The sequence below is a fragment of the Cibotium barometz genome, chromosome 14 (genome assembly GCF_041138505.1).
Source record: "Cibotium barometz isolate CiBa-2024 chromosome 14, ASM4113850v1, whole genome shotgun sequence".
Taxonomy (NCBI): Eukaryota; Viridiplantae; Streptophyta; class Polypodiopsida; order Cyatheales; family Cibotiaceae; genus Cibotium; species Cibotium barometz.
Window position 1 is genome coordinate 3,845,001 of NC_141059.1, and position 11,251 is coordinate 3,856,251.

General features: G+C 42.0%; 1 protein-coding gene across 6 annotated transcripts; it reads right to left on the reverse strand.

Moving 5' to 3' along the window:
* Positions 1–438: 438 nt before the first annotated feature.
* LOC147631571 (very-long-chain aldehyde decarbonylase GL1-1-like) lies at positions 439–5,459 on the reverse strand. 6 transcript variants are annotated; one of them, XR_015267314.1, is made up of 12 exons: positions 5,148–5,459; positions 4,786–5,000; positions 4,459–4,691; positions 4,124–4,343; positions 3,745–3,866; positions 3,397–3,656; positions 3,174–3,281; positions 2,617–2,823; positions 2,416–2,526; positions 2,145–2,318; positions 992–1,215; positions 439–612 (listed from the first exon to the last, which is right to left on the reverse strand). XR_015267314.1 is itself a non-coding variant. In XM_086808083.1 (11 exons), the coding sequence occupies exons 1-11, from the start codon at positions 5,196–5,198 to the stop codon at positions 1,060–1,062; spliced, it is 1,857 nt and encodes a 618-aa protein (XP_086664209.1). In that variant the 5' UTR covers positions 5,199–5,459; the 3' UTR covers positions 891–1,059. The 6 variants fall into 6 exon arrangements, 1 of the variants encoding a protein (XP_086664209.1); XR_015267315.1 differs by lacking the exon at positions 439–612 and adding an exon at positions 632–769; XR_015267316.1 differs by lacking the exon at positions 439–612 and adding an exon at positions 711–878.
* Between the last annotated feature and the right edge of the window lie 5,792 nt (positions 5,460–11,251).

Sequence of the window (11,251 nt, forward strand, 5' to 3'; positions counted from 1 at the left end):
TGGATGGAATTCATGTAAATGCAAGAAACGAGAGTATGCAGTGCAGAAGCAACAGACATGTGCTGCTAAACATGCCAACAACAACACTTGTAACACATGTAAAAACATCTGGTATTAGATAAAGGTGCTTTCACAAACAGCATATACACAATGGGTTTTTCTACATATATAAAAGGTTATAAACAAACTTGTCGCTTATAAAAGGTACTTCTCAAGGGGCCATGGGCACAAATAAATGTACAAATTGAACCCCTCAAGCCATCGGGGCTGCCCATAAGACCAACATGGGTGTGCATTGGATATGCCCCTCTCTCACGCGCACACGTCCGTACATGAGTGCACACGACATGCACTTCATGTATGCATGTAAGCTCACATCTAAAAACGGTTCACTTGAAACATTAAACGGTTCACACTTGAAACATGTGAAGAGCATAGTACGGACAAGAAAAAAAAGTCATTATTATTAGAGTGGGAGGAATTTTGTATCGTTACAAAAAACTTGGGTTGACATCTTTACTTGTAACAATCCCACTTAGGTTACATCATTGATATGTTTAACTTGGATAAAACACTTGAAACTGAACTTCAACTTGAACAGGTTCCACTCACCTGCATTTGTTTAAAAAATGCATCAAGACACAGACCAGCATGTGACACATTTTTAGTAGTCTCATTAGGTCCTTGTATAGATCGTATAGCACAATGATATGTTTAACTTGGATAAAACACTTGAAACTGAACTTCAACTTGAACAGGTTCCACTCACCTGCATTTGTTTAAAAAATGCATCAAGACACAGACCAGCATGTGACACATTTTTAGTAGTCTCATTAGGTCCTTGTATAGATCGTATAGCAGCACAAGCACTGTAAGCACTTAACACACTAAAAGAAAGAGATTACCATAAGAAATGAAAGCTGCTAAGTTGCTAACTAAACCTATCATTACAAAACATAAGGACCCATTTGAGTTTTGAAAAAATGTACACCTTAGCATTGAGTGATGTGGAACGCTTTCCTCTCTTCAGATATCAATTGGTTTATGCTGTGTATACGTTCATACAGGCGTTAGGCCATGCTTGAGAGCCGCTGTCCAAACCGTGTCAATGCGGTCCACGTCCAGGGCACCCACCTCATGGTGCGTCCAGCCTTCAAGGGCATGCACAACCCCGCCCGCGTGGCAAGCATGCACTACGTTTCTGTCAAGGGTGTACTGCAACAACAGGAAATGGACCATTATTTTGGTGAAGTGCAAGATAGGATCGAAGCGTACATGCACGTGTTGTGAATGTGGATGGGATGGGATGGAGTAGGGAAACGCCATCGGGAGGCCTTTCCCAACAGGAAAATGGGGAGTCATCGACCCATCTTCCCCTAGGAAAGGCCTACCAATAGCCTTACCCGACTGTCATGGTCTAGGGGAGCCAATCAGAAGAGCCCACATTAGCAGCAACAGTGAATGATGAGTTGAGCAGTGCAACGAGGGCATGAGCAAGCAGCGCTTGGAATAAATCGCGACAGCTGAAACTTTTTGAGGCGACACATCAGCAGGCGGAAGGGAATATGGTGAAAGAGATTTGAGTTCTGTTGGAAAATGGTGACCTGATTGTAGGGTCCAGATAGATCTGCCATGATGGGCAGGGTGGGGTGTATGTACATTGCATGTATGTTATGTATGTGTATGTGTGTGTGTGTGTGTGTGTGTGTGTGTGTGTGTGTGTGTGTGTGTGTGTTGATTGTACTTTTTACGTGCATTTGAAAAACTTCATAAAAAGAAAATGGGTAAAAACGAGTCGAGCAGCTCAAACTTTTTGAGGGTGACACATCAGCAGGTGGAAGGGAATATGGTGACGTGCAAGTGCAGGAGATTTGAGTTCTGTTGCAAAATGGTGACCTGATTGTAGGGTCAAGATCTGCCATGACGTGGGGTGGCGGGGTGGGGTGCAAGTGAAGAAGATTTGAGTTCTGTTGCAAAATGGTGACCTGATTGTAGGGTCCAGATCTGCCATGACGGGGTGGGGTGGGGTGGGGTATATATATGTGTTTTTTTTATTGTACTTTTTAAGTGCATTGCATGAAGAAAATGGGTAAAAACGGGTAGAACAGATGACAAAAATCAAGACTTTTGTGTGAACAGTTTACCTCGCAACACGCCAGACCCCTTACATGGTCCGGCAGCCTCATGGCAGCAAGCTTGCCGTAAGTGCAGTCTCTGCGGAAGGGTATGACCGGTGGCACCACGAACTGATGAAAGTGGGTTCCAGCAGGCGGCAGCATTTGCTGCGAATAGCTGACCCACTTTCCTAGTATCCACGTCTGCATGCACCATTTTTTTATACATAATGATCTAAATTAATGTCTCATTAGTAAAAACAACTGGATTAAACTAAACGGAGAAGTATCTGTCTACCACCTTGCAGTTCTTTCCCGCTTGATGCTTTGTAACTTGCACAAGATTCTTTTGTGCCTCAGGAGAAGCCTCAGCTGCAATCACTTCAAAACGCTTTCGTGATGTTGTCAGCATCTGCAGTAGTGACATGGCAATGGGTATTAGATAGATGGCCAATGGAATTCTCCAACACATCACTGCTACACTCGCTGCATGGGTACTTACCAGCACCCTCACGCCTTTCTTGCAAAGGTACAAAGCTATGGCCCTTCCCAGCTTGGAGGTTGCCCCTGTCATGAACACCTCCGTGACGTGCTCCGGAATCTCCTTAATGATCACTGCTGCTGTCAGGGTATTCCCATGGCACACCCTGATCTTCAGATTTGGATGCTTCACCACGAAAAGCTTTCCTCCACCATTGAGAGCTTCATTCTAAGCAACAACAGTCAATACAAGCTCAGAAGATTATGATTAAGGGTTTTACAAGTTTTATAATTGAGGGTTTTTGCTAGGGTTGAGGGTTAGCAAAGGTGTCATAAAGAGCTCATTAACACATTACGGTTAGGAGTTTGTGGGGATTTCAAGGTTTGCTAAGGTTTCACAGCTGTCAAAAGCTCATTAGCACATTTTGGTTGAGGGTTTGTTAAGGTGTCATAGCTGTCAACATATCATTAGCCACATTGCTTGCGCCTAAGGTTTCATGGCTGTCAGCAGCATATTAACACATTAAGGTTAAGAGAGCTCGTGAAATAACATCAAGATGTGGAGAAATCGAAATGCACCTTGTTTAGAGCTGCTAGGCTGAGGACCTTGACGCCAATCCTATCAGCCTCCAGAATAGCTTTCTCGATGAGATTGTTGATGTTGCGGTGAGTGAAGGGCAAGAAGTACTGGGGGAAAGGGGGTAAAGGTGGTCAAAGTGTGTGTAAGCAGATCATGCATGCATGCATACATGCATGGATGAGGTAAAATGAGAGAGCATGGGAAAGGTGGGACGAATTTTACCATGAATCCAAAACGGGGGATGAGCCATATTTGATGGAAACGGTCACCCAAGTAGTAATTCCAGCCCGTGAAGACATTGCCCCAAATCCACATGGCCAGCGCTATCGGAACCACAACAGGCCAGGCAGGGAGGAGGAAGATGTTTGCCCTGTAACCACGTGACGCAAACGCACGGAAGACAAAGTGCACGTGCAAGCACGACATGACATCCACTGCATGCAGCAGAAACACGTAGTCGGGAACGCGCTTCTGGAAACGGTCTGCATACCAGAGCTGCTCACATTAGCATCCACCCACTGACAAATATGAAAGCAACAACCCCTAAAATTTGACTGTTATGGCGCACACCTTGGCGGATCTGCGCGTGAAACTCCCGTGTCTTAGAATTCACCGTCCGCCCTAGATAATCATACAAGGGCATGAACAAGCAGAAGTTGGAATCGCCATGCTCGTGATGCAGCGTGTGGTACCTTCACAACCCCAACAAATCCGTTAGGTAGAAGGCTTGCTTGACTCTTGCTAATTTGGTTGCGCCGCTAAGAATCTTGCTAATTTGATTTAGCTGCTCCGCAAAGCATGCTAATTGCACTCACGAGGTGCGCGGGGGCGAGAGACTAAAGAGAGAGCGCGTGGGAGCGAGAAAGAGAGAGCGAGTTGTGTGTGTGTGTGTGTGTGTGTGTGTGTGTGTGGGTGTGTGTGTGTGAGAGAGAGAGAGAGAGACACCCACGATGGCGTGTACAGGAGATATCTGAGAAGAGGGAAATTGCGGAAAGCGCATTGGGGTACTACTTCCACATTACAGTGCCCAAAAGCCCGCAAACACTCGAATACCAACACGTACGCATACAGGGTGACGACTGATCCGCCTCCTAGCAGACTGCCACCCAAGATGGGCACTGCCATCACCATAGCCAGCACCAACTGCTCCAAGAATGTGCTTGATCCCGCTGCACCAACACCACCATTTTCTAAGATAGGCATTCATAACATGTCACAGAGAAACAATTAAAAAAAATACTCTCTCTCTCTCTGTCTCTCTCTCTCTCTCTCAAGCGCGCACACCTGTGGAGGGCTCCGGGGTGACAGACGCATGGTGTAGCTTATGATAGTTCTCAAAGAGATACTTGGAATGGAAGGCCCTATGAATCCAGTAGTAGAGCCACTCTGCAGGCCCCATGTGAAGAAGCACTGTGATGAGCAGGCCACCACTGCTCCACAGAGGCAAATGCTGGAAGAACCCTAGCCATGAGTGCGCTGCGAACAGCAGCAATGCTTGGAGGAGATAGTGATTGTCGCTGGCATAAAAGAGCTGGCTTGTCAAATTTTAACTAAAACATCTCGGGCTTTTGATATACACACAAAAGAAAGAGGAAATGCTAGAGTTCAAACCAGTGCCATTCTCGATCAACTTGTGTATAGCTGAGACCATCGGGTCGAATCTGAACGCCTGCTACCAAGGGTAGAAACCGCGAGTAGAATTGCCAGAACTGGTAAATAGCGCTGCGAGCAGCAGTGATTGCCAAGATGTGGAAATAGAAGTTGTGGGCGATGGACAACTCCTGGCAAGCCCAAGCAGCCACTACTACAGGGATGTAGAGAAGGTACTGCAGAAGAAATCGCCTGAATCATTTCTCACAAACAGCTCTAAAAAAACTGAAGTTAAGAACTTGTCTTCTACTCTCACTCTGTGTGTGTGTGTGTGTGTGTGTGTGTGTGTGTGTGTGTGAGTGAAAGAGAGAGAGAGAGAGCACCTTGTAGCTGCCGATGCCTAGGCAAGGCCAAGCAGAGAGAAAAGCTGCCATGGTGGACGAGAACCGACAAGGAGAAGAATCAAGCAGCGTGTTGACGCTTGCACTGTTGTGTAGCTGCGATGCGAGGTCGGAGGCACAATCAAAGCAGAAAGCAGTGCTGCCTCCAGGTTCCAAGGACAGATAGGCGGTCGAGTTTTGTGGTTAGGTGTGCATTGAAGCCACTGGCGCGGGGGCAGCTGCTATTCCGGCACTAAATGTTCTAACCCCTTCTCCGACCAGCGGGCCGTAAGGAGCCGTTGTCAGGGGAAAGTTGGAAAGTCTCGATTGGGGAGCACGTGGCTTAAATTGACCGCTTTCACCGTACGATTCTTTGAGTTCTAAATTTCACTGAGAAATAGCATCCTTGCATTTCTTTGTAGAACATCAACAACTAGCACCACTAAAATGTTTTTTTATTTTTATTTAATATATTTTGTAAGATTTTTAAAAATAAGAGTGTTTTTCTAAGGTTTCATTAATGACACCAAAACCTTTATAAAATCTTGTGTTGTGGATTATTTCATTGGCTCACACAAACTACTACTTCATGGGCATCAAACTAGTAATAGGACCCAATTGTTCTACCTGCTAGACTACGCGTCCGAAGGCCCTATAAATGATGTGAAATTTCATTCTATGTTTTTTGAAACCCCCCTTGTTTTTTTTTAAAAGATAAACCCCTCTCGAGTCCGTGTCAGTGTTCGAAAAAAAACTCGAGTTTAGTGTAGTTTGCATTTGCATATTTTAAAAAATACTTTCGAATTTAAAACTTAAGACACAAATGCCTCCAAATTTTTAGAAGTTATAGAACAAGAACCTTGAGATTTCAAAATTTTCATCTATAAATAATTTGACAATTTTTAGATAAAAGTTTTCCATTTACTCTTTAGCTTTGCGACTACCACGCATGCATGAACGGTATTGTCGTTTGCTTGTTGTCTTGTCAGCCTGGACTGAGAAAGTTGGCAGAGCGTCGACAAATGAACTTACACTTATGTGGCCACGTGGCTGCAACTTAGTGTGTGTGCGAGCGCGCTAACTGTGTAGTTTGACCCGCTCTCTTTCGCCCGCCCAGGGCTCGAAAAAAACTATTTTCTCAAAATTTGAAAAACTTTCATATATAAAATTAAGAAATTATCAATGAAAAGTTTTTTTATTTTTGAAGGTATTTGTACTATATTCCTCAAATTTTGCAAGTATTGACACCTTCTAGCTATAAATTTGCAGGTATTTTTTAAAATTTGAAGATGAGATTACACTAAACCTAGGTTTTTCTCGAGCACTGCGCCCGCCATGTCCTGATTTGTAGTAATGTTCACACCAGCCACCTCACCAAACTAGCAAGCACCAATTACGTCCCCTCAGACTCGCATACCTTCCCTTTCCTTTCACACCAAACAAATGTGCGTACCATTTCCCCCATTACTTATGCCTTCACTATAAGACACCAACCGCGTACCGGTGAACTGCCGTTTTTTAAGTTCCTTGTATTCACCAACGCGCTCACCAATCAATTCACACAACACGTAGATTTTTTTGCCTTTAAGGGTGCCTTCCCAAACGCATAGTTGCTTTTTGACGAGCCTTTTTCTTTTAGCTTTTAGGCCCTAAAATACTTACACCTTCAGTTTTGAAGAATAAGGGTGCAAGATGGGTGCTAAATGGATTGTAAGAAGTCTCCAAAACATGGAGGGATTGGTTCATTCTGCTTAACATACATATTAGCAACTTCAAATTCAGATAATAATCCAGTGGCCCTCTGCTGTTGCAGCGCGTTGAATATCAACTGAATGGGGAGTCCACTAGTTAGATCTATGTGGAAAGCTGCAAGAAAGAGTTGTCCTTCATGAGTTACCCCATAAGATTTGGGGGAGTGATGGACAGGGACTCAATCTGGTTCTCAATGATCCTCAAAAATTGCATCCCCAAGGATGAGCATCTCAACGTGCATAGGCTATCCAAGAAAGGGATAAGATGATGTGGGAGACCTATGGAGCAAAAGAAATCAAAGATGGCTCCCTCTATGGAAACTAAAAGTAAATTTTCGACTGTGGGCGCGCAGGAGGGATGAGCTCCTTGTACCTGTGGGATCCTAATATTTCCCTAATGCTACAGAACTAGGGTCCTTCCCTGATCCAAGCCTTCTAATGGAAAACATAACGTAACTTGCTTCCCATCCCCCGGCTACCGATGTAATTTCTATTCGGGAATAAAATTATCTTTTTCCCACAGTTGGCTTCAATATATCCTAACATCGCAATGCCATGCCATGCCATGCCATTCAATGTATTGTAAAGGCTTGTACATGCATTGGCATGTGGGATAGAGTAAGTAGAGAAAGAGACAAGAGAGAGAGAAAGTAAGACATATAGAAAGAGAGGAAGGATGCGAGAGTGAGAGGGAGTGAAAGAGGATAGTGGGAGAGTGACAAGGAGAGGGAACAGAAGGAGAGAAAGACGGAAGCGGGTGGGAGAGAGAAAAATGTTGGGAGATAAGGAGGTGGGACACAGAGAAAATGTGAGAGATGGAAGGAGAGATTTCGCATAGGGAGGGTGCGAGAGGGAGAGGGTGGAAGAGGAAGGAGAGAGAGAGAGAGGGAAGAGGGTGGGGGAAGAAGAGAGGAAAGAGAGGGAAGAGGGTGGGAGAGTGGGAGAGGGAAGAGAGGGAAGAGGGTGGGAGAATGGGAGAGGGATGGAGGTGGGAAAGTGTTATATACACATTATGTGTGCATATACTAGGAGGCTAACCCACATTAGGCTTGTGAGCATGGGAGCATGGGAACAAGCTCTAGTGGAGCATGGGTTAGGACTAACCTTAAGGGTTAAGGTTAGGGTGGTCAGGCATCCAAGGGCCCCACATTAGGCTTGTGAGCATGGGAGCTTGTGAGCATGGGAGCATGGGAACAAGCTCTAGTGGAGCATGGGTTAGGACTAACCTTAAGGGTTAAGGTTAGGGTCAGGCATCCAAGGGTCACACATGGGAAATCACTTGAGGGCCCTCCTATATAATAGGGGTATGGGGCACACTCAAGGGAGGCTTGGGGAGGCTTGGGGAGGCTTGGAGGCTTAGGCTATGGTCTCTTGTGTAGAGGTCCATATCTACTCACCTACCATTTCACACTATAGCTACATGCCATTGGATTGGAGTTATACCTCTTGATGGTATGGGACATCAAGATAGAGGTATGATGTATTTCATTTATAATTCATGTGTGCATCCCTTGGGCTTGGGGGGATGGTCGGGTGGTTGAGTTTATGCCTGATTTATGCATGTTTATGCATAACAATTATCTAGAGAGATCTTAGGGTTTTAACAGTGGTATCAGAGCAATCTCTAGTTAATTGTTGTTGATTTTTGTTTTAACAGTGGTATCAGAGCGATCTCTAGTTAATTGTTGTTGATTTTTTTTGAAGTAAATTTTAATATTTACTAATAAAAATGTTATTTTGTTGATTTGTGTTGATGATTTGCACGTGGATCGTCGATATGGCGATTGGAATGCGTGTTACTACTATTCAATGGACGAATCGATGTTGCAGGAGAATTCCGTGAGTTTAATGCTATTTTTTTCTTATTTTTATAGTTAATGGAAATTTTTACAAAAATACCACATATTTTATTGTGGATATTTTTGGTAGAATGGATTCCCTGAAATTCTAGAATTTTTAAGAATTTTTTTCTAAATTTTTAGAAATTTTTGAGCATTTTTATGGTTAAAAATATATTTTTTTATAAATTTTTGCGGGTTTTTCCGCGAGCATGCGATGAAATTTTGTCGATTTTCTGCTGAAATGCAGTAGGGGACAGCATGTTGATGCATGAAATGCTCTTCCGTGTGCGTGGGATCCTCTCAATTTTCTGCTGAAATGCAGTAGGGGACAGCATGTTGATGCATGAAATGCTCTTCCGTGTGTGTGGGATCCTCTCCACCTCTCAATTTTGATTTTCTCGTGAATTTCTCTTAAAAGGGATTTTTTAAAATTAAACATTAATCTTAATTAATGTTAATTATGATAAAGAGTTTAATTAAAAATCTTAATCAAAAGATTAATGTTAACTTCTCTGTTAACAGAGAGAAGAGATGGGAGGAGACAGAATGAAAGGGAGAAGAAGGAGAGGAAAGAGGGGAGAAGAGAGAGGGAGTCTTTTGCGCACAGGCGGGGGGCGCTGCGCAGCAGGCAGAGCCGGCGGAAAAAAACGCCCCCCCTTAAAAAATCAAAAACCATAAGCTTTACAATAAAGCTTATTAATATTTTTTTTAAAAATGAGTTTTTTTATTTTTTAAAAACCTTTTGAAAGCTTTTCAAAAAAGCTTGGAAAAAAGCCCAAAAAAGAGAGGAAAATCCAAATTTTGAGAAAAAAAATTCTTTGAAAATTTGAAAAATTTATTTTCTTGAAAACTCTTGGCTTTCTGCATTCCCGAGAAACCTTTTGGCTTTCCGAATTTCGAAAAAACTTTTGACCTTCCGTATTCCGCAAACTTTTGACCTTTCACATTCCGATTTTTTTTGTTTTTTCATTTTCCCGAAACTTTTGGCTTTCCGTAATCCATAAAAACCATTGGGATTCCGAAATCTTTTTGACCGTTCGTACTCTAAATGCGTTTAGGGTTAATTAAAAATTTCAAAAAATTTCCAAAAATTAGTGGAAAATTAGACAAAGGTTATGTTAAATTTCGAGAAAATGTGGGGTTGGTGTTTGGCATGTGGTGTGTCTATTTGGACACCCGTGACCATTCAAATTCCTTTAAAAATATATTTTTTGACCCAAAAAATAAAAAATCCATTAAAATTATAAATTTTCATTGGATTTCAGAATTGTCAAGCGGAATTGAAAATTTCGTGAACGATGGGATTCTCAGGAAAAATTAGAAATATTCTAGAATTTTTTTTAAAAAATCCTAAAATTTAGTATTTATAAAATATCAATGGTATTTTGGCAAATTAAATTGCTAAATTTTTTTTGGAAAAATATAGGTTTGGAATGCCATAAGATAGGTTTGGTGGAATTCAAAATTATCATATTTTGAGGCCCTAGAAAATTAGGAAAAAAATCATGATAATTCTTTTTCTCGAGAATTTAATATTTGCGAGGGTTATTGTTGAAGTACGTTTTCTCGTGCTGACATTAGATAGATGCGGGTTATTCGTATATTATTAATACGATTATACCTCGTATTAGTAGATATTTCTATTTGGATTAATTCTAAAAACGATGTTTCCATGATTTTTTGCCATTATTTAGCCATTCTTTTTGGACATGTTCCTTGATTTCTTTTGATGGCTACAATTTGCGTTCAAAGTGTGTTTCACCTTTGACACTTGTACATGATAATTTATTTTGCACTTATTTAAGTATGGTCTATGCTTAATTTTTTAAGCCTAAGATAAATTCTATCATGGGTCAGTTGATCGGTTTGTTTTGGTGGATTTTATTGGATGTTTTCCAAGTTTTATATGGACTCATCAAGTTTTGCCTAGTTCACTTATGTCTAGGGGTTTTTTATTGAGTGCTACACACACGTGTTTCACTTGCTTACTTTGGAGTTTTGTTTGAACAACACCACGTTCATATACTCCGGATTGATGAGTTGGCCACCAATTTCAATGCTTCTTTTAGCATGATTAATGTCCATTAGATGGTATGCATTAATAATCAACTATGGTCCAATGAATCCCTGGATTCTACTATTATAATGCCATGTTTTCCTACTTTATTCCGAATGGTTTACAACAACGAGGAAGTTACTTTGAATGTGAATTGCTCTGATCATCCGCCGCAGTCTGATGGGCAAATAGAGCATATGAATCAGATTGCATATGCTTCGTGCATATGTCTCTATAAAATCATCAAATTGAAAAAATATCTTCTAATGATGAAATTTGCCTATAACAATTAAATATACGGCTATTGGTTTTAGTTCGTGCATACTTATGTATGGGTATCAACCCAGGGCACCTATTGATGTCGGTCTTAAGGATATCGAGCTTGATGCATCGGAGATTTCTTGCGAGATATGCAGGAAATGCTGACTGAAGCTCGGGATTCTATCAGGAGTGCTCAGG

Coding starts and splice junctions, on each gene's coding strand:
- LOC147631571 (XM_086808083.1), bottom strand. CDS start 5,198: ATGGCAGCTTTTCTCTCTGCTTGGCCTTGCCTAGGCATCGGCAGCTAC. Junction 3,657..3,744: donor TCACGCGCAGATCCGCCAAG/GTGTGCGCCATA, acceptor TCTGGTATGCAG/ACCGTTTCCAGAAGCGCGTT. Junction 1,216..2,144: donor GGGGTCTGGCGTGTTGCGAG/GTAAACTGTTCA, acceptor CTGTTGTTGCAG/TACACCCTTGACAGAAACGT.